Source organism: Diadema antillarum, unplaced genomic scaffold (assembly GCF_040938485.1).
Source record: "Diadema antillarum isolate AM-2024a unplaced genomic scaffold, OU_Dant_1.0 seq00001703_RagTag, whole genome shotgun sequence".
NCBI classification, from domain to species: Eukaryota; Metazoa; Echinodermata; class Echinoidea; order Diadematoida; family Diadematidae; genus Diadema; species Diadema antillarum.
In genome coordinates, this window is record NW_027272393.1 from 133,598 (window position 1) to 156,025 (window position 22,428).

The following is a 22,428-nucleotide window of genomic DNA, read 5'->3' on the forward strand; positions in this document are numbered from 1 at the left end:
TCATTTTCGGATTAACGAACCTTCGGAATAACGAACCATATTTCATTTTCGGATTAATGAACCTTCGAAATAACAAACCTTATCACATTTTCGGATTAACGAATCTTCGGAATAACGAATCTTCGGAATAACGAACCTTTGGAATAACGAACCTTCGGACTAAAGAACCTTCGGAATAACGAACTGTAACCGTCAGCTCGACCGGGTCGAGATGTTCAGGGTGGGGTTCGCTTTATTTGACAAATTGACCCAATTTAATTTGTTCAACGATGATATTTCATGAGGACATTTTATTTGAAGACTCTATTTTCTGTCCCTTTCAGGTGGATACTATACATGGCAAGGAAAAGAAATAGTGACAATGTGTCTAAGCTATAGCTACTAGCTCGAGGAAGCGATTTCTTCAGTTCTGCAATCCATTGATTCCATTTAGGCCCTATACTTATTCATTTTTAAACTGAAATTGTTTAAAGTCATACATACTTACGTAAAACAGTCATCATGTTCCACACGTTGGATATATACATATATCTGCCAGGGGCGGATCCAGGAATTCTGTAATGGTGTGTGTGTGGGGGGGGGGGGGGGGGGGGGGGCGAGGGGGCAACTAATATTTCTGGTGCCACTTCTGGGTTTCATTTCTTTTTTTTTAATTTCTTTTGTTTTTGACGAAAAATAAAGGGGGGTGCGCCGGTTGCGCCTCCCCCCACCCCCCCCCCCCCCCTCTGGATCCGCCACTGTAATCTCTATGGTTCCATCTCCAAAATACATTAGCCCATGCAGGCTAGCCGCGGCTGTCGGATGGTATCTCGAAGCAACACCATGGGCATGTAACAGGGTCACTGATCTCTATGCAACACTGTCAGGGCCCTCATCTTGGGCCCCATCTCCAGAAGTATATGATTTGATTTGACTGTGCGGGTGAAATCATCTTGACAGAAAGTCCCAAACCAATTGCCTCTGCGGGGTCACAGTCTCAGAAAATTGTCACAATGGTTTTATTGATGGATGGAAAACTCATAAAACAAAAGTTACCAAGATTGATTGAAATCTGTTGTCATAATGTATGAAAATACAATAGTTGAGAAATGGCGTAAGAAAAGAGGTGTTACGTGTATTAAAATCGATGTCGCGTCAATTCGAATACTGACTCCGAATAAACTCAAACCATGTCATCGGCGCTGTTACGGAATGAACATTAATGCAATCTCACTTACTGCTTTTCAAATTGGGAATGAAGTAAAGTAAAGACGTATCAGAGCGGTTAAAAAGAGTGATATCAAAATTATAATGTTTCATAGAAACAACATACATGTATGTTTTCAATGTATAAAATGATCCGATAGCTTTCAGCCCCACTGTTTTACAAACATCGGCAAAAATAGATGACATATATACAGTACGAAGATTAAACATAATTATTGCTCATCTGTTACCTTTATGTTCACATTTTGAACGAGATAACAGAAGAAAAATGTAAGGCATATCTTAACTCGCAGATCCTATAAAATATCATGATCAATATACTGGTATATAAGCGATGGCATTTTTGCATCTCTTTCCACAGTGAGATTTCCCGTTATTCTTCGTTACAGAAATATATAAACGCTTGAAAAGACCTCCGTTTTCTTTGTGATGTTTGTTTTTTCGAAGGTTCCTTAATCCAAAAAGACATAATGGTCCATGAATCCGAATATTTTTAATTTTGTAGCACTAATATTGTAATATCGAAGATTCGTTATTCCGAAGGTTCGTAATTCCGAAAATGAAATCAGGTTCTTTATTCTGAAGGTTCATTACTCCGTTATTTTTTTGTTACTCCAAAATTTCATTATAAACAGGCAGTGTATTCCGAAACACAAAAAGTCCTTATACTATGTCCATGCATTAATCCGAAAAAGAAAAAGGATTCCGTGCTGATCAGAATATTTTGTGGAGTTTTTAAATCCGGAAATGAAATAAGCCTTGTTATTCCGATTTTATGTTTTTAAATCCGAAAATGAAATAAGATTTTTTTTTTTATTTATTCCGAATGTTGTTGTTTCTTAAATCCAAAAATGAAATAACATTTCTCATTAGTCCGAACTAACGGGTTCGTTATCCCGTATCACAAATTTCATATGTCTAGACCTTCATTAATCCGGAAATGAAAAGCTTCGTTAAAAATCCGAACATAAGTGGCATTATTTCGAAGGGTTATCATTCTAAAAGGCTCGTGACTTCAGACTAAAAATGAGATACTGAGTGAGGTTCCTTTATCCGAAAAGGTCAAGACCGTCATCCTTACAAATGAACCTTCGGAATAACGAACCTCTTTTATTTTTGGAGTGCGAACATTCAGAATAACAGACGCTTCATTTTCATATTAACCAACCTTAATTCATTTTCAGACTATGGAACCTTTGGAATGACAAACTTTTTTTTTTCCATTTTTCGATTAATGAACCTTCGAAATAACAAATCTTATTTCTTTTTTCATTTTTTTTTTTTTTTGGTTAACGAACCTTCAGAATAATGAATCTTCAGAATATAGAACTGTCCGTCATTTTTTTTTATTTTGTTTTTTATGAATTGAAACTTTTTTGTTCTTTTTCCTTTATTTATTTAGAATGACCCTTTCACAGTCAGGGAAGTTCTGTCGTTTTGTTCCTCTATATACTACACGGGCAACAGATCGAAAGATCTGTTCCGCGCGCCCTCGATTCTTGTTCCTGCGACAACAAATTGCTCCCATGAAATATCTGCATGCTAAGCCAGGCATAAATTCTACCACAGACATTACCCGAACACTAAACCTAATCCTCACATCAAACTAAATCTAAAACCCTATCACAACCCTCACCCTCACCCTATGCCACTGGAGAAAAAACCGAAGCAATATTGTCGCAGAAGCAAATGTCGTGTCACCCCTCCGAATAGACAGACTTAAAATTTTCGGTCTAACATGACAAATGCCATGAATCAATTACTCTGCAATGACAGAGGGTAAAAGGAAATTGGTTGAAAAAACACCTTTTTATCACTATATTCATCTTATCTAAAACATATTGTGATTTTATGTGGTTACGCAAAAAAAAAAAAGTGTTTCCTTCTCTAGAAATCTGTACCACGATATGTATAGTTCATTTGGTCGACATGCCCAATCGCAAGGGTTGGGTTTTACTGAGGTCGAGTTGTCTAGCTAGGAACAGCTGGTTTATTCGTGTTTCCGTTTCCGATGTTGATGCTGTGCTGTGTACACGTGGGGGAAGACGAAAGTCAATGGAAGACAAAAAGAAAACCAGATTTAGAGATATGGGTCTCGACGACCGTATTCTCAAAGTAAGTAAATGTTTGTTTCATTCCGAAGTGATGTGAAGATTTGACTATTGATTAAAAACCCGTGATTTGGACGTAAAAAGACGAAAGCGAGTGGAGAGAAGTCAGCGATGATGATGTGTAGTGTAGTCCCACCCATACTAAACTGTGAAGCTGAAGTAAAGTTAACCCGTTCCTTACAAATAAATGTAGAAAATCTATAATTTACTGAACCTGGTAGTGGTAGTGGTAGATTTTTGTACCAGGTTCCTGTATCCGTACCAGGTTTTCGTCAACTGATAAACGGGAATCTGGTATACCAGGTTCCCAAAAGCAAAATGTAGGGCCTAGAGACAGAGTATAGATCTAGTCTACTTGGGTTACAATGACTCCCCGCACCTCGTCATAGTTAATGTTTGTGCATATTTGAATCACATTTTGCCACTGAAATTCTTTGAAACCCAACTCACATACAGGAAAAATGCTGAAAATTCCAATGGAATCACAAGTTCACTGATCGATATCGAAAATTTGCTGCTATCGTCGTCAAACGCGAACGATGCGAAAAAGTTGCGCGCTAAGGAAGGGGCCCGCAACTTGTCACCCGCGCTCCCATAGACAAAGCACGTAAAAGACGTGTGCGGGTGACCGTGATGCTCCCATAGACATACATGTAAAAGATGCGTGCGGGGACAGTGGTGATACTTATAACGCGTATTCCGATTAAATTTCAGATTTTCGCGAAAAACTGTTCGGTTTTCACCACAATTTGCTTGGTTGTGGTAGCCCTGCCAAGTTTCAAGCGTACTGAACACAGTCCCGGGCATAAATTTTTGTTTAGTGCGCTTAAAACAATTTTAAGCGGGGTGACGGTATTCGGGCCCCTGACGAGGTGCGGGCACCTCACTATATAAACTGTGGCAGTAAGCGGCCGTGCAGCCGTTCGCGGCAGGTACAACATACACGGTAATATATCGCTAAACACAGCATTGCACTGTTACATGCACACTACACATATATTTGTACTAACACACTAGCAATCAACAAAAACCAACTGATAAAATGGGCCTGATCTCTGACGAAAGTGAAATTTTCTCACCTAAATGACAACATATCGCATCCAAAATAAAATTTTCGGTACTTCTTAACATAACAATAAAGAAGTACAATGTAATGGTCCAAGAAACTTGATTTTTTGTCGTTTTCCCGATGCTCATGGATTTTGAAAACATATCCTCACATAAAATAGAACTTTCGCGAGCTGATGTGGGCCGCCATTTTTGTTCGGAAAGTGGATGTTACCATCGAAAAAAATTCAGAAAAACACGAGAAAGACATCAACAACACCGCCAGAATTGCGATCTTGTTTGCGGCCAATGCATGTGCGCCCAGGCCCGCTATTTTCACGTGCTTTCGCAATGGGAATTGGCGCTTACGCAATGTTCGCAAGACATGTGAAGGCGTTCAGCTAAAGATCGCGGAGCACGCGCGTATTGCATAGGGATTGTACATCGTGCTGCAAGCAGAAATACTACGTCGCATATCGCCCTTATCGGCGAAAATTGTGGCGGGTTTTGCCCTGGTAAATCATGAAAACTGCGTTGATCAATGGTAAATTTCTTTTATGAAAACAATTGCGTTAATGAATAATCTTGTCTATGATATATGAAATGGTTGAAGATGATTTGCCTGATTTGTTTCCAAGTTGGAAAAACCCTTAACAATGCTTAAACTGCCGCAAACGGGATATTTTACTCTAGACAACTAACATTAGAAGGTTCTAGTGTAAAAATTCCAGTTTTCGGCTGGCCTCCAGAATCCGGACACTCAGTTCTATCACTTATCACAAGCCAGCAAATTCTACTGTCACAACACACACATATCACATCGTTTCACATACTGGCACACTCGTTCACCACAGAAAAGTGCCTGAGTCACCTCCAAAAATCCATCTAAAATCCCAAATTTCGCTGTCAAAAACACAGAATTGGTGCAACTTTTCCAAAGCACGCACAAATTAGGTCCTGTGCAGTGTTAAGAATAGGGGTTGCCAAAAAATTGCTAAAAATTGAAAAATTATGCCGTTTCGTTGTGAGCTTTTTCACTTATTGCAAGCTCAGAGTGTAATGGTATCCTCAAAAACATACAAGAAAAACAAAATCTCTGTAGGTGCCGATGCAGTGAATAAATGTACAGGGCTGAATGCACGTGCCGAGTCACCAGAATTCGGACACAAACGGGTGCCGCAATGTCCGCGATGCAACCTTGCGGCAACAAGGTATGGCGCACGCTCATTTTTCAGCGGCCTTGTATGCGTATTGACATTGAATGTGCACAGCGAGTGTCGGAATTTTGGAGAGGCTGTCTGAATTCTGGGGAATTATCAAGATGATAATAATATTTGGGGATTTTGTGAAATTTTATGATGTATTTAACAAAATCAATATTGAGAAAAAGTAGTTTGATATATTTAACATACATTGTTATAGATATAATTTTGTAAGTATTATTTGAGTTGAACAAATATTGCAGAAAAGCTTTAAGTGTCCGAAAACTGGTGGTTTACTCTAGTCAGTAGTCTAGTCGCCAGACCAGAGTGCTTGCATTCGTGGCCAAAATTCGTATCAAAATAATTTATGTTATGTTGCCCAGAAAATGACTTTAATAGAAAGATTAGAGTTTCATCTTGAAAGTGTATGGATTCTAATCAAATGTATTTTTATTTTATGTTTTCTTTCTGAATGAAAACTGCGTATATAAAAGTAGGTCCTATTTGCCTTTTCTCCAATGTAGTGTGCAATTGTCACAATTGTTTTACTGTCCACTCTCCATGATGAAAAGAAGAAAAAATTACATGTAATTCTGTCTGTCCGTTTTCATGAGGGGGAGAGAACTTTATGAACAGGAACCCCCCTCATGAGCGGATTTCCCAAACTTATGTATCCACAACCACTGAAGTCATTTCAAATTCACTACATTCCCTTACACTCGTAGCACTGGTTAAATAGATCTAGTATTGTAGTAATAGTACTTAATACTAGATGCTGTGCCTGTATGGGAAGGCATCCTTTAGACTTTGGCACAACACTTAATTCTGTGTATTATGTCATCCATCATGTGTCGGCTCCTCTCCTTGTACCTTGATCTAATTTTCATTCGCTGGTGTGCCTGTCTAGACAAACTACTGTATATAGTCTAGTCTGTAGTCATGTCTCCTGCCTTTGGCGCCCTTGTGACTGAAACTTGAATTTTGACAATACTGTAAAACCAGAAACATTGTGGCGTGAAACTTTGCGAATTGGAGCTGATGGCCTTTCTCACAGCATGAACCTTTTCAACTTTCAATTGCAAACAATGATGGTGTACAGCATTGTACTGGGTTCGTAATTCCATGCTTTATGTAGACAAAAATCTTCTTGTAATTTCAAATTTCACTTTTGTAAATCATGGCTCTCGGTGAAGTTCAGGAAAGTTTCATGCATGCAAAAATTTCTGGTTTTATAGTAGAGCCGTAGAGGGCTGATACTTTTTTCCTGCACTAATTGTAGTACTAGGTACCTAGCACTAGTCTACACTGTTAGTGTTAACTGTTCATTAAAATAGAAACTAACAGAAAAGTTGTCTTCCTTCCTGCCCTTTCTTCCTGCAAAGACATTCTGTCCAGTAGTATCTGTATAACATGGTCATAGTGTTGCTTGATTTGGCAAGACTTCCTTAACCCATTGAGGACCAGTCCCAAGTATACTCGGGCAGGTGTATATGGGAAATGCGTGTTGTAGCAAAATCAGTCCATCCTCCGTGGGGTTAACCACCCCCACCCCCATGAATACCCAACCACTTGCCAAATGCATGCATCTTTGTGTAAGCTAACGAGGGCAGGGTAGTGCAGAGTGGCATCAAATTTTTTGGGGAGGTGGGGAACAAACACTTGAAGTCTTTCCATATGTCCTTCATTTTCAGTTATCCCAATTTTTCTCTTTGTCATTGATACAATGCCCATTCCTTGTGCTGCAGGCTGTGGCCAGGCTTGGTTGGTCAGAACCCACACTTATTCAGGAGAAAGCCATCCCCCTTGCCCTCGAAGGAAAAGACATCCTTGCAAGAGCCAGGACCGGCTCAGGGAAGACGGCTGCATATGCAATTCCTCTTATCCAGAAGATTCTCAGTACCAGACAAGTAAGTCCTGATAAGACATTCACAAAAGCTCTCAAAATGTGTCTGTAAATGTTTTACATCTAACATTAAGCTTTGCCTCTGGCTGTGCAGTGTCTTTCAATATTAAAGTTCCCAGTAGTGTAGCATTCTAGTTTATCATTATTATCATATTATTATTTTTACAAGACTCACCTTACTGGTTTTTCTATGCTCATGTTTGAAATGTTGGTGTCTACATGATGTAGTTTGAAGGATAACATACTCTAGAGAGTTTCTGTCTGTTTGTGTAGTAATATTACTAATAATCGATAACCTACATGTACTTGCTGTCCTGATTGTATTGTGGCAGATCAGTGAAATTCACTGTAAAATCTAATGAATAAGTGAGAAGATAGATATGCCCATCAGTGAGTTTCAGAATGATGGATCCATTGGCCCTTTCCCATTGAATATCTGCAGTCATATCCTTGAGGCATCTTGTATGTGCTGCTCCTTCTTTTTTGTCCAAACTGATCATGAAGTGATTATCATACACTGTATTTCAACACAACTTGATAATGTGTTATCATAAAGTGACTTTATGTGTTTGTTAATGTAGTTCATTATGATGAAATGTGTGATTTTGTCAGCATATGAACAGAGGGGAGATAAGAGAAAATGTTTTCTCTTGTTGTCAAGTGGAACAACCGAGTTGATGTCTGTCTACCATATATCTCTAATTACCCAAAGAACTAACTTACCATACCATTTAGCATTGAACACTTGTGTGTGCAGTTTCTCATTCATCCATCGTAGAAGGTTAACTCATTGTTCTTTAGGTTTCACTCATTTTGTGGAAATGTGGGGGTTAGGGGTGGTTTTGTTGAAGTTCCACTTTACTTATTTTTGTATGCCACAAGAAATTATAGTAAAGCTACCTATCTAATAATTATGTGTCATATCATTTGACTTGTTCATATCACAGACTGTAAGGGAGCAGGCAACAAGGGCGCTGATCTTAGTCCCATCCAGAGAATTGTGCTCGCAGGCCTACAAGAACATCCAGGTATTGAACAGGTGTTTCTCCTGTGTTTGTTTGTAAGCTATGCTGCTATTTGAGAGGATTGCTGGACAGGTACATCTGTCGTTGCCAGCTGGTAGCTTTGGATACCTGTGATATACACTGCATGTTATGCAATATATGGTTTGTATCTTCCTACTGATAGATGTGCCCATTATTTCCCAATTGTGTTATTTTCAATCTTTTAGATTCTGAGCATTCATATGGCATATAGGTTTTCCAAATGTATTTCCAGTTAACCTAGTGTATGTTTTTAATAGGTAAGACCAATAAAGCTGCCTATTTTTTCCCAATACTGTAATTTCAATCTTTGAGATTAAAAAGCTTTCTTATAGCATATACATACGTACGTTTCCAAATGTACTTCCAGTTAGCCTAGTGTAGAGATAGCAAATGCAAGCCACCATATAAACATGACTTTTTTTTGGGGGGGGGGTGGGGGGTTGGGATGAACTTTGAGCAGCAGGCAGTTATTCAAGCACTCTGTCCTATGCATTCATGTTCTAGGAGTTGACAGGATGAGCATATACATGTATGCTTATGAAGAAGGGTTCCTTTCAGTTTGAGCAGGCGTGATACTCTGTAGATTCAATTATTTCCTATTTTTCCCTTCTCAAGTCTATACACATTTTACTAGTCTATGTATTAAAATCACCAGATAATTTGAGTTCCGTAAAAACACACACAAAACAATACACCTCTCAATATCTTTCCTTTTTAAGAAAATCTGTATTACTTTTGTGTTATATTTTGCAGGATATTAGCAAATGCTGCTCCAAGGAAATTCAGTGTGCTGATGTTTCAGGCCAGGTTGACCTGTCAGCACAGAGGTATGTGGCCAAACAACAGCTGTTTGGGATTACCATCTGTGCTACAAGCATATTTTCTGTAGAACATCTCCTGTCATCTCACTGTCTAGTATGATGACAAGTCTGATTTCTGTTGGGTGATTTAAAATGATGAAAAAAAAATTAATGCATAATGATTTCTCGCTAATCTCTCTTATTTGATATACTATGTGTTTATGTGATAGAGGTAGGGTGTTCAGAAGCTAGACAAACTCTCAGTTTGATTTAGTTTAAGGTTCATTTTGTATAGTAAATGCCTGTGGTTTGATTGTATACACATTGGTTCATGCCTTTCCAGCATAGTGAGGGGAGAATATGAGAATTCACAGTTAAGTTTTAATGGATTAATTCTCACCAACTGTTGTTGGCAAATGGTAAAATATATTCTTGTGTTATGGTTTTGTTTTAGTTTGTCATTACACTCTTACATGTGCATTTTGCTGGTAAAACTTGCCTATTGATAAGAATTTAAGCATCCTAAAGCTAGGTGCCGATGAATGCAGTGAAGAAAAAAGTTGGACACACACATACATGTGCAATAAATGCTTTCATGCTTCTACAAGAGGTGTGAATTCTGGTGTGTCAGCATGCCACAGACCCCAGATTTCTTGTGGGTTCACATTCTGAAATGAGACTGAAATTGACGAGGAACATACATCGTGATGATACCACCTCATTCAGCTGAAATGTTTGCACCACTGCTTTTTACAGGCCCCTGCTGATGGAGAGGCCAGACATCGTGCTGGGCACTCCGAGTCGGATCCTGGCCCACATCCAGGCCAAGAACCTTTCCCTCCGAGACTCTCTTGAGATCCTGGTCATCGATGAGGCTGACCTGGTATTCTCCTTTGGCCACGAGGCAGACATGAGGGCGCTATTGGCCCACCTGCCCAAAATCTACCAGGCCATTCTGATGTCTGCCACTCTGACAGAAGATGTGAAGGCTTTGAAGAAGCTGGTGTTACATAACCCTGTGAGTCATCTGCCATCCTGTCAGAATGAACAGTAACAGTTTTTTTTTCTTAACTTTCATGAGAAAAAAAAAAAAGTTCACTGTGTGGTTCACTGTGCTCTTGCATGTTGCATTTCATTCATTTCAGAAATCAGTTGGTTCAATGATTAAATGTGGGAAGGATTGCAATGTAGTTTTATCTCAACTGTGTGAAGAAACAGGGCAAAAAGACGAAAACAATAACCCATGTCAGTGCATTCTTTTGTTTGTTGTTTCAGTGCTAAAAACATAACAAAATATTGTTTATATTATGCCATTTTTGCTTCTCATTCCAACGATATTTGTTATTGTATGCCAGCCCTTTGATATATTGTCAAATTGATTGTTTATCTTTCAATCAAAGTGTGGATGCATACCTCTAAGTTCCAAATACTTACAATGTGTGTGTTTTTCAATTGGCATTGCAGATCACGCTGAAGCTAGCAGAGTCCCAGTTACCCGATGCAGACCGCCTAGCACAGTATCAAATTAGGTGCCTGGAGGAGGACAAATTTCTACTCATCTACACGCTACTCAAGCTGAAGCTAATACGAGGGAAGACCATTATCTTTGTCAACTCCATTGACAGGTCATACAGGTGTGTGCAGGGAATGCAATTCAGTGTTAGGTCTTGTGTCTGAAACCATGTCTTGAAGAAGGCAAAATGACAAATAGGCAGGGAAAGCAATCTCACATAAGGAGTCATGCACAGTCAGGGGAGGGCTAGGAACACAGAACAAAGAAAACAAAAGGGAAGGGTTGGAAGTCAAGGGCAAGGAGCCCAACAAGTATGGGAGGGGATTAAAGCAGGAGGGTGGACAGACAAAGGGCAGAGGTGGGTGAGTGAAGACCCCAAGGATCATAGGGGGCAACCTGTGAACGATAAGGATGAATAGGGAGGTAACATCAAACAAGATAAGGAACACCAGAGGGATAAAGAATAGGGAAAGAGTGAAATAGCAACAGCATGAGTGAAGAGGTGGGGGTGGGGGTAGTTGATTTAAGTCTATGTCTGATATGCATCGAGATCCATGCTAACATGTTGGTTAATTTCGACAGGTTAAAGCTCTTCCTTGAGCAGTTCTCGGTGCCAGCGTGTGTTCTCAACTCCGAGCTCCCCGTCAACTCTAGGTGCCACATCATCCACCAGTTCAACACCGGCCTCTATGACATCATCATCGCCTCGGAGGAGTCATCGTTGTTTGAAACGGGCGTTGCGGTGGATGTGGAGAAAAAAGTCAAAGGCGGGAAAGGTCAAAAGTAAGCCAGTTTTTAATTACAAGATTGGGAAATGATAAATGAAAAATAAAACTGATAAAATGTAAACAGAAAAAGATGCCATACTTGTACATTATTACATTTGAATGTATGATTGTGACAATGAAGATAATAGATGTCGCACGATGCCAGCTGGGCAGTAGGAGCTTTCGACCTGAGGTCTTCCTCAGCTCTATTGTCTGTTTATGCAAACATGGATGGATTAGAAGTCTTGAGCATAACAAATCGTATGGAGTAATGAACATAATGAATAGAGTGTGATTTCAACATAAGCTAATGACTTCAGGACATATTTTGCAACATGTTTGGCAACTACAAGACATAGTTACTGTCAATGAACATGAATATAATGGAATGTATAATATACAAACATGTATAATGGAAAATGATTAACAGATAAACACGAAATTATATATATATATATATATATATATATTCATTCATATGTCACCAAAAAGAGCCTGATGATTATAGAGATCTAAAATAAGTGATGATTATATTTTTGTCTTTCCCAGGGGGAAGCAGAAGAAAGACAAGGAGTATGGGGTATCAAGAGGAATCGACTTCCAGAATGTCTCGAACGTCATTAACTTTGACTTCCCAGAGTCTGTCAAGGCCTATATTCATCGAGTGGGCAGGTACGCTGTGCCACAAAACTGTTTTGTTAACTTTGGCTCAATGCATTCACTACCGCCATTTCTAAAGATTTTCAGTCTGCTGTAATTTACCTTTCTTGACATTATTTGTATGGCAGTATTTTTTTTCTGCCTCTCCTGCTGAATTTATTTTGTTTTTGCTGCTTGAGCATTTTCATATCTCTCATTGTGTGTGATGTGTGTATGTATGAGGTTTAGCATACAAAAAGGGATTTAGCCTTTTAAAAAATGTAATGTTCTTGGTCAATAGCATGCCGGTACTTGCAATACAACGTGACATTTTGTTACTTGTCAAATTATTGGTTCCCATCTTGTCAAAGGTAGCAATGTCTCAATACTTGAGTGTGTGTATATTATGTATGTTTGTATGCATGTATGTGTGTATGTATGCTGTAGCTATATGTATCTTACTGTGTGATCTCTGTAATTATGTTATAATATATTCTCTTCCCCTGTTCTATTTCTAGGACTGCTAGAGGAGAAAAGAGCGGAACTGCCCTGTCATTTGTCAGTGAAAAAGAACAAGATATTCTGGAAGAAGTCCAAGAACAGCTAATAGGGGGTAGGTACAGAATCCAAAAGTCATTCCATTCTAGACACATGTTTGAATTCATGGATACAAATAGTGTAGCTCAGACCCATGCCAGTATAGCCAAAATGTATTTTGCAAAATTTCCATTCTTCATAGCCAAATCCCTTGTTAAGTTTGAGGGCAATCATAGTCAATGTCAGAGTGAGAAATTTGAAAGATCTCATGTTTGGTGTACTTATGGATCATGTATCACTTACACAGCCGAGTCTTTAAAATCGGGAAGTCTGATTTCTATGAGAAAAAGTAGTGAGGATATATAGTGTGTGATAAACAACAAAGAACTGGGGAAAATATCTGATTAAAGAAAAAGCAGTGTATGCCAATGGTTTTACTCATTTCCTTAAACAGTTGAAAAGATCACCAAATTCAAGAGGCTGCAAATTGTTGAACTACGAAGGTTTGATCATTTACTATTAAAACCATTTGTAGTTATCCTTTATTACAACAGGATAAAACTGACAGCAGCATCAAGTATTAAATGCATATTGGTGTATCCATACATTACCACATTAAGATAAACTGAGTAGATGAAAGTTCAAGCAGTAAAAGGTTCCAGGAGTCAAACTATCACATCCTATTATACAGTAATCTCCATATAGTCGAGTAGTCTTGTACAGAGCATTTCTTACCCAATTAAGCTGTGTACCTGACTAAATGGAGCGCATGTTTTATTCTTGTCACAGATAACAATTCTAATTATGCACCGATCTGTATCACTCACACAAAGCAAAGTATAGCCCCACAGCTTATACCCACAGTTCATCTGTCTGACACTTGTAAAAATGGAAGTCACACAACAGCCTTCACATAAACCTCAATTTCCCATGTGCAAGAATTAGTTACCAGCCAGGTAGATTAAAGTCATGGATAAAAAGGACCAAACATCATTGCAAGCTTAGTCACTGATCTTTCAAAGTATCCTTTGCCAATGAAGATAGAACTGCTGTTGGTTTTAAACATGATCATGGTGGAGACAACATTACATATGTATGTCATAGTCTTGTCAAATTCAGTCTTGATTATTGTTTCTTTTCAGATGATGGCTCTCCACTCATCAGACCCTACCAGTTCAAGATGTCAGAAATTGAAGGGTTCAGATATCGTGCTAAGGTGAGAACTCTAATGTATATATAAGCACCTATCCTGGTATATCTGCAGTGTAATGCATTAATGTTTGATATTACTATGTTATGGGGGGGGGGGGGGGGGAGGGGGTTCATGTCTGTAGGATGTAGAACATATTGATGCAGATATGATGATCTTATGGTGATCCAGTGTGGGTCTTGTGTCCTGGGGTGGTATTCTGAGACCGTTTTATCTCTGTTGTAAGTCTGTTGCAGCAATTCGGTATTCTGAACACCGTTTTATCTCTGTTGTAACTTCTGTTGTAACTTGCGTTTTATCTCGCGCTCTCTTTGCCTGCGCATTCCATTGTCTAGGGGTATGCTCACGTGCGTAACTTTGGGCGCAAATCTGTGCACCCATTAGATTACACGGTATTCTGAAAACTGTCTTATCTTCTGTTTTAAGTCATACCACGCGCAAATTTATGCTTCGAAGATAAAATAGCGTGGAAGGTGTTTTAACCCTAAAAAGACTGGGGGGGGGCCTAAAAGGCCCCCCCCCTCGACATTTCGCGCGATTACTCAGCAACACGCAATGCTCTCGCTGCGATGCTCTATGACTTTTTTCTTTCGAGTTTCCCGCACATTTTGACACCAAATTTGTGACACCCGGGGGTACGGTTCTGAAGTTACACAACTTTTTGTACATGCACGTGAGACCGAAAATGGCTCAAAAATGTGATTTTGTGTACAAAGTCAATACAAATTGAGTTTTATCACATGGTTCATATAAATATGCTTATTTTTACTCTCAATGGCTAAAATCAATTTGTTTTAGTAGTATTATGCTTCAAAAAGGGTCTGCCACAAATTTTGCTGAAAAAAACAACAAAAACAAAAGGTCGAAAAAACAAAGAAATACATAAGAAATTCATAAAACAATAAAATAAATAAGAAATCAATTTTGATACCGAATTTTTTTTCAAGTACATTTGCTAAGAATGCTACAAAGAATATCTAGACCAAAAATGAGCACTTTTGGAGCTTTATTTACTGATTTAGATAAAAAAGTCTGATTTCTCGCATAAATTAGTATAATTAATCAAAATAAAATAAAAGAAGACTATTTTGGAAAATTTAAATATACGATCTTGTAGATTACATCGCACACTATCATTGTGCAAATTTCCGCGGCGATCGCGCGATCCACGGCTGAGATCTTAAGGGGGGGCCCTTTAGGCCCCCCCCAGTCTTTCGAGCTACCAAAATAGCCCAGTCTTTTTAGGGTTAACTCTGTTGTAACTTTCATTTTAACTTCTGTTTTTATAGTGAGATAATTTATTATCACAAAATATCTTATTAATTTTGAAACAAAATTTCAAATAAAAAGACTCAATTTGAGATGGATTTTTAAAATCCTCCTACCGCACCAATATGTCAAAACCTGTAAGAAGGCATAAATGATCAAGCTTCTGTTGTAACTTTATTTTTTCTCAGGCTCTCTTCACCTGCGCATGCCATTGTCCTATTTGTGCACACGCCAGAGAATGAGCGCATGTTAAAACGCGCAAAGTGAAGCAAGGTGCATTTGCCCAAGGGGAGCAATCTTATTGGTTAAAATGTCTTAGATGCTACTTCTAACAATATTTCCTATTGGATATGATTGTTGTGATGGACGTCGTTTTCATGACTTACAACACCGTTAAAACAGTTTTCAGAATACCGATTTACAACTGTTTTAGTGGTGTTGTAACTCACAGACTTACAACAGAAGCTACAACACAAGTTACAACAGAGATAAAACAGTGTTCTGAATACCACCCCTGATTTTCTTCTTTGCTACATTCAATGATACTTTTTGATAAACTCTCCCATTTGGGGGATGGATATGACTCACATTCGTCTGACATGCCACATTTAAGTAGATGCTTCTTGTAGATCTACGTAGGTAATCTTGTTTAGGTTGCAACATGTGAAACAAATTATTGTCTATTGTATGGCAAGTATGCATATTGTAGGATCCATGATGTGCTAATCATCCACAGAATGTGTCATTTCGAATACATGCAAGCAATATCAGTGACAAAAAGTTGTAGTACAGTTGAACTTTATCTGACTATTTGTAAGCTCAGGATTAGAGTGTTCACAGTTGTAGTGCAGTACTGATTACATGGAGCAGTTCTTGAATTTCCAATATTTGGCTTCATTTTTTTCAAATTTTTCAATCTTTGCATTATCAATAGCTCACCACAGTAATGGAGTGTATATCATCTGTTGAATGGGAAATCACAAACTTTGCTTCATGAATTGGGATAATACTGTAAAACATGATATATTCGCGGCATGAAATTTTCGCGAATTGGAGCCGACAGCCTTTTTCATGGCATGAAATTTTCGCGAATTGCCACTGGCGTTCAATGTATGTAGTGTAGACAAGAACTTTCGCGTGCATTTTAATTTCGCGAATTTCGGCGCTCGCGAAATTCGCGAAATTAAAATGCGCGCGAAAATTCCTCGTTTTACAGTACTCATTTTTCATACTGCCACTGTGGTCCTCAACCACAAATATTGCGTGACTCACAAGTCTCAATTGCAAAATGAATTGCTCAAGTTCATGAGTGAAATAAAAAAAGAAGAACTTTGCATTCCAAGTTTAGTCTGACGTGAGTCTTCTTCTTGACCAGGATGCGATGCGTGCAGTCACCCAGGTAGCGGTGCGAGAGGCCCGCGTCAAGGAAATAAAGCACGAAATCTTCAACTCCAAGAAGCTGAAGGCCTACTTTGAGGACAACCCACGGGATCTGCAGCTGCTCCGCCACGACAAGGTGCTTCACCCGGCCAAGGTCCACTCTGACCTCAAGAATGTTCCTGATTACCTCGGTGAGTGGTACATTGCCATTACTTTGCATCGCAATACAATACAATACAGTGATTAAATTTCCATGGAATTCCTACAAACTGTAAGTCATTTCATAGTGCTTTACATCACATTGTCATCTATCGTGCTGCTGCAATATTTGACCCTGTGTCACAAAACCACCCTAAAGTTGCCAGACATTTATTTTTTGCTCTTTTGTACATTCCTTCCAGTCCCGAAAGCGCTGAGGGGAACGATCCCGACTACAGTTAGGAGGAGAGGCTCCAAGAGATCAGCTGATGGGGCGAGCAGTGAGGGCCGGAGGAGAGAGACAAGAGTCGCCAAAATCAAGGTTAGGATAAGTGCTACATGCCTGTGGTGCCATTAGTAATATCCATCTGTGATTGTTCTTTGTACTTACAGTATGTACCGGTATGTGTGTACATATGTATGTATGTGTTGTGTGTTGTGTGTGCATGTGTATAGCTTTGTATGTGTGTATGTGTGTACGTGTGTATTTACACATACAGTCAACCTCGCGTAAGTCAACATAATCGGGACTGAGAAAAACACGTCGATTTACGCGAAAGTCGACTTACGCGTAAGTCGACATTTTGTCGACTTAGAAATGAAAACTTATTTCCCCTATACAGAGTAAGATCACGATGCGGATCGCTACCCAAATCTTACTCCTGCTGCCAAAACATACCTTCTTACATTAGCAACAATTATGTTTTAGTTCATGCATAAATCTCGCGCGGATTAGTAACGACGTCGCACTATTCCAAATCTCTAGAGAGATTTTTAGAGAGCGGGATCGGAAACCTGGGTCCATTTCTAGACACTGTACGTTTTAAATTTGATTTAAAAAATCAAACGCATATCCCCAAATTGCATGCAACTTTGCGATTTAAATCTAAGTGTGTTGCTGCGAAGATATGCGTGTGAATTCGTATGATTCTGTCAAGATGATTTTTCAGTGCCGACTGAGTCGAAATAGGATGTGTGATTTTCCTTCCCTATGTCGCCATATTTGTTTTGCTTAAATTTCTAGCCATACTCTGAAAATGAATTGTTCTCGCGCTCCGATTCACAACATTACCGCTCTGTACGGCGCGGGCCAGTTTGAAATGAAAAGAAGAAGGAAAGTTTGTTAATCCGAAAATGACATCTTTCGGATTGCTAACCTTCGCAAAAACAAATCTCTTTCCATCGTCGGACTAATTCAACTTTGGACTATAGCGAACTGTAACAATAATTTGCTACTATTTTTCTCATTGACATTTCGTGAAACAGCATGCGTTTCGGTAGTTTGAACATGAAAATGTTGCGATGTCTTTCCCCTGCTAGTGCAGACTAAGTTCAGTTGCGGCAAAAGTTCCGTTACGAAATGAAAAATAATGCAAGTCTTTTCATCAATAACACATTTCCAAATAGATTTTTATGCGTTGAAACGCAGTTTCTAGTTTCCTACAAAAACCACAAGTCTTTTCTGCAACGCTCTTCCGTTTTAAATACAGCGTTGCTTGTGATTTGATGGACTTGCATTTGATTTTTAGAATTGCTTAAACGCAATTGAGTTTAAGTTTCTTACAATTTTCTAGTTTCCGATGATTATCAAACGCAAGTTTTTTCAGCGTTCCGTGTGATTTGATGGGCTTGCATTTGATTTTCGGGGTTGCGTTTAATTTTTAATTTTGCGTACGAAATAAGAAATAATACAAGTCTTTTCAACAATAACGCACTTCCGTAGATGTTTTGAGATGCGTTTAAACGCAGTTTCTTAATAGTTTCGTACAAATACTGCAACGCTCTTGCGTTTAAATACAGCGTTGCGTGTGATTAGATGGACTTGCTTTTGATTTTCAGAGTTGCGTTTAAACGCAATTGAGTTTTTAAAAAAGTTCCCTACAATTTTCTTGTTTCGTATGATTATCAAACGCAAGTCTTTTCAGCGTTCCATGAGATTTGATGGACTTGCAGTTGATTTTTGGGGTTGCGTTTGATTTTTAATTTTGCGTACGAAATAAAAAAATGATGCAGGTCTTTTCAACAATAACGCACTTCCGTAGATGTTTAGTGCGTTTAAACGCAGTTTCTTATAGTTTCGTACAAAAATTTCAAGTCTTCTCTGCAACGCTCTTGCGTTTGAATACAGCGTTGTGCGTGATTTGATGGACTTCATTTGATTTTTAGAGTTGTGTTTAAACGCAATTGAGTTTCAGGTTCGTACAATATTTTCTAGTTTCATAATCAAACGCAAGCCTTTTCAGCAACGCACTTGCGTTTATGTACAAAGTTGCTCGTGATTTGACACACCTGCATTTGATTTTTAGTTGCACTTAATTACATGTAGTTGCATTTTAATTAATCTTCTAAAAACGGGCCCAGGTTTCTAATACCGCTTCGGAATAATTAACGTTAGAATATTCGGATAAACGGAAATACCTATTTCATGTTCTGATAATGATTCTCTACTATGAGGACCTATAGGTGTACAAAATTTGTGCGTTTTGAGAATAACGAGAAGGAGAAAGGGGGGAAAGTGCTTTGGGTACTACATGTAATATTCCAATGTGAATGAGTGTGTGCCCTTTCTATTCTTGCGTGCAAGACAATGGGCACGTGGCGCAAACGCTACCGTGTTGTCAGTAGGGAATTACCGAGTAGAAATGCTACGAATCGGAGCGGGAAAACAATTCCTTTTCAGAGAATGGCGATACGGTTTTGAGCGAAAAAATGATGTCGACTTAGACGAGGGAATTAACACATATTTTAGCTCAGTTGGCACTCAAAAATCAGGTCAACTTACGCGAGTTGTCGACTTATAAATGTCGACAAGACAAAGAAATTTTCAAAGAATAACAAAGGCAAAAATTGGGACTTTTTCATCGTGTCGACTTAAGCGAGTTGTCGACTTATACGATGTCGACTTAAGCGAGGTTTACTGTATATATATATATATAATACATGGATGCATGCAACGATGAATGGATGGACATTTGTATATTTCATATGTTCTGAAAACATCTGGGATCAAGACACATTTCATGGATTCTTTTGTCAGTCTTGCTTGAAATTCTCTGTGACCTATCACTATAGAAAAAAAAAATAGAACGATGATAGAAGTCACCAAACACTGAAATTTGGAGGACATTTTATAAAGCGTTTTGTCAAATATTTTTTCTGATAAACTGCTATGAGCTACTGAACTCCTTGCATCTGATTGGCTAAGAGCAAATATGTCAGAAAACTATATCTGACAAAACTTTTCATGAAATGCCCCCTTATTGTGGAATATGCACCTTGATGCCACAGCTTTCAAATTGTCTTTGATTTGTTCCACTTAATCTAAAAACAAACAACAAACACAAAACAAACCAAAGCGAAATATAATGACCTACCAGAGTAGCAGTAAGAGAGCTGGCCACAGCCATTCTGAACAAATCTGCTTTGATGATAAGCTGAAGTGGGCGTTTGAACACAAAATGCTAGCAAGTCATTAAAGTTGAATGGTACTAACATCTGCAAAGTTTTAAAATTTCAAAATATTTTGAGATGACAGGGCACATACACATTATGAGTATGTGAAGATGTCTGACAATTTACTGTCAGTTTGTTTTTCAATAGTGTTTATTTTGTAGATATTTGTGAATCCTTTTCTTTCTCCATGTTATTAGAATATTACTAACTATTTATTCTTCAGGAGTTCTTTCACTAATTCAGTCATTTTTAAAATGTTTTAGTCTCTGATCACAATCTATTATACTTGAAAAAGTTACTTAATGTAGTGATGGCATCGTAAGTGAATATACACGTACCATAAGCCATCACACAGAACAGACAAGTGTTCATCACCATTGGTATGGCAGGCTTCTTAAATAGTGGTTCAGAATTTCTCTGAAACCCAACTACATGGATGTTTTCAAGTGAGAGACTGAATACCCCAAATATTTCGCAAGGCTTTTGTTTTTGCCAATTTTGCGAGTTGGTCGCAAGAATTTAAAAATGTGCCAAAATATTAACTCTGATTCCAACGTGAATGTGACATACATGCATACATTTTTCCGTTCAGTCCTGTACTCCACAATCAGAAATTTTATCACTTGCAAAATTGTTGGGAACTCTGGATTCACAAAAAATTAGACTTGCTAAATTTATGGCTTATACAGTACAACAAAACTGATAAGAATTTTCAATCAGTTAACATTTTTTGTTGATTCATTCGATGCTTAGTTTTCTGTGCAAGGTGTAGATTTATTTCTTGTTCTTTGGCTTTCTTTGTTAATTGTCAGTTGGTCCCAACATGAAGTCTCCATATGTTGTCTACATAATTATGCTGTGTTGTGAATGTAGATGTGGTAACATCGTGAGTTGATTGTACTGATATTTCTTTTTATGTTGTCTTCTACATGTCTGCAGAGGAAGCATGAAGAAGACCCACTGAAAAGTTTCAAGTACAAGGGCAAGAAATAATGGAAGATTGGATTCATGTGGTGCCGTCTCTCAGAAGCATTGGACACTTGTTAGCAACAGCACACTGTGGATGCATAAAGTCACCAGAAAGGACAACCATTCGACAGACAGAGCGCACTTAATAGATGAAGCCACATTGAACAGTTTGACCACATAGTACTTTCTGACCTCTGCATTAGTTGAGAACATAGTCATGAGTGCTGTATTCTGTGAAGTGCCATGGAACCCCCCACCCCCAAAAAGAAGAAATGTCTGGAATGAAGACGTGCTGTTTGCAAGGGTTTTTAGGACGGAGGTCCAATGCTGTAAAAAATTTTGAGTGAAGGGTTTGAACCTCAACTACAGAAAAACTATGATATTTCCCGTACACGGTGAAATATGACTGCAATAATGTGATGATGTTTGTGTCAAAAGAATGGAGAGCTTCTGTTCATCGCTGTCTGTGAAGAACTTTTGACGTGTTGAGACACAAGTTAATGTTGCGTTGGCTAACTTTGAAAACTTGTGACATTTTGCCGACTGACATGATGCCTTTAACCTGTTGAAGACAAGTCCCGAGTATACTTGGGCAAGGGTCTATGGAAAATGCATTTTGTAGCGAAATCAGCCCGTCCTCATTGGGTTAAAGAGGTTGTTGCCTTTAATTAGGAACACTGAGATGAAGGCAACTGATCATAGTAATAATGGCAAAAAGAGACAAATAAGAAAAATTATGTGGATGGACATATATATGTCTCTCAATGTGGTAAGATTAATGTTTGTTGCTCCCCTTTGAATGCTGGTGATATGACATCCTAAAAGGTCACTGTTTGTCATTTCTTGTCAGACCTCATGTTTGCTAAGACTATACCTACAGCTGTACAAGGTTTACTGCAACTGATTGGCAAATTGCCCTTCATTGATGTAAATAAACACTGATTATTCAATGTTTGAGTGGTACAGGGGAAACTCGGTATAACGAACACTGTTATAACGAGATATCGGTTATAACGAGGAAATTTTCCCGGTCCCAAATTTCCTTCCACACAAGCCTATGTAAAATGCTACTCTTATAGCGAGATCGGCTATAACGAAATAACTGCTATAACGAGATAAATTTTGTTACTTCCAAACAAAGAAAAACATAGTCAATCAAACCTGCTATAGCGAGGTAA

General features: G+C 38.5%; 1 protein-coding gene across 1 annotated transcript; it reads left to right on the forward strand.

Moving 5' to 3' along the window:
* Positions 1-3,246: 3,246 nt before the first annotated feature.
* On the forward strand, positions 3,247-21,547 carry LOC139711791 (probable ATP-dependent RNA helicase DDX56). Its single transcript, XM_071623645.1, has 13 exons — positions 3,247-3,321; positions 7,312-7,473; positions 8,417-8,497; positions 9,269-9,342; positions 10,072-10,333; positions 10,780-10,949; positions 11,411-11,611; positions 12,145-12,267; positions 12,753-12,847; positions 13,914-13,987; positions 16,626-16,821; positions 17,032-17,150; positions 21,221-21,547. Exons 1-13 carry the CDS (start codon positions 3,262-3,264, stop codon positions 21,272-21,274), a joined length of 1,671 nt encoding a protein of 556 aa, XP_071479746.1. The 5' UTR covers positions 3,247-3,261; the 3' UTR covers positions 21,275-21,547.
* Positions 21,548-22,428: the final 881 nt, after the last annotated feature.

Excerpts from the sequence above, each read along its gene's own strand:
- LOC139711791 (XM_071623645.1), top strand. The coding sequence starts at position 3,262 with ATGGAAGACAAAAAGAAAACCAGATTTAGAGATATGGGTCTCGACGAC. Across the intron at positions 9,343-10,071 it reads GTTGACCTGTCAGCACAGAG|GCCCCTGCTGATGGAGAGGC; the intron begins GTATGTGGCCAA and ends TGCTTTTTACAG. Across the intron at positions 12,268-12,752 it reads TATATTCATCGAGTGGGCAG|GACTGCTAGAGGAGAAAAGA; the intron begins GTACGCTGTGCC and ends TTCTATTTCTAG.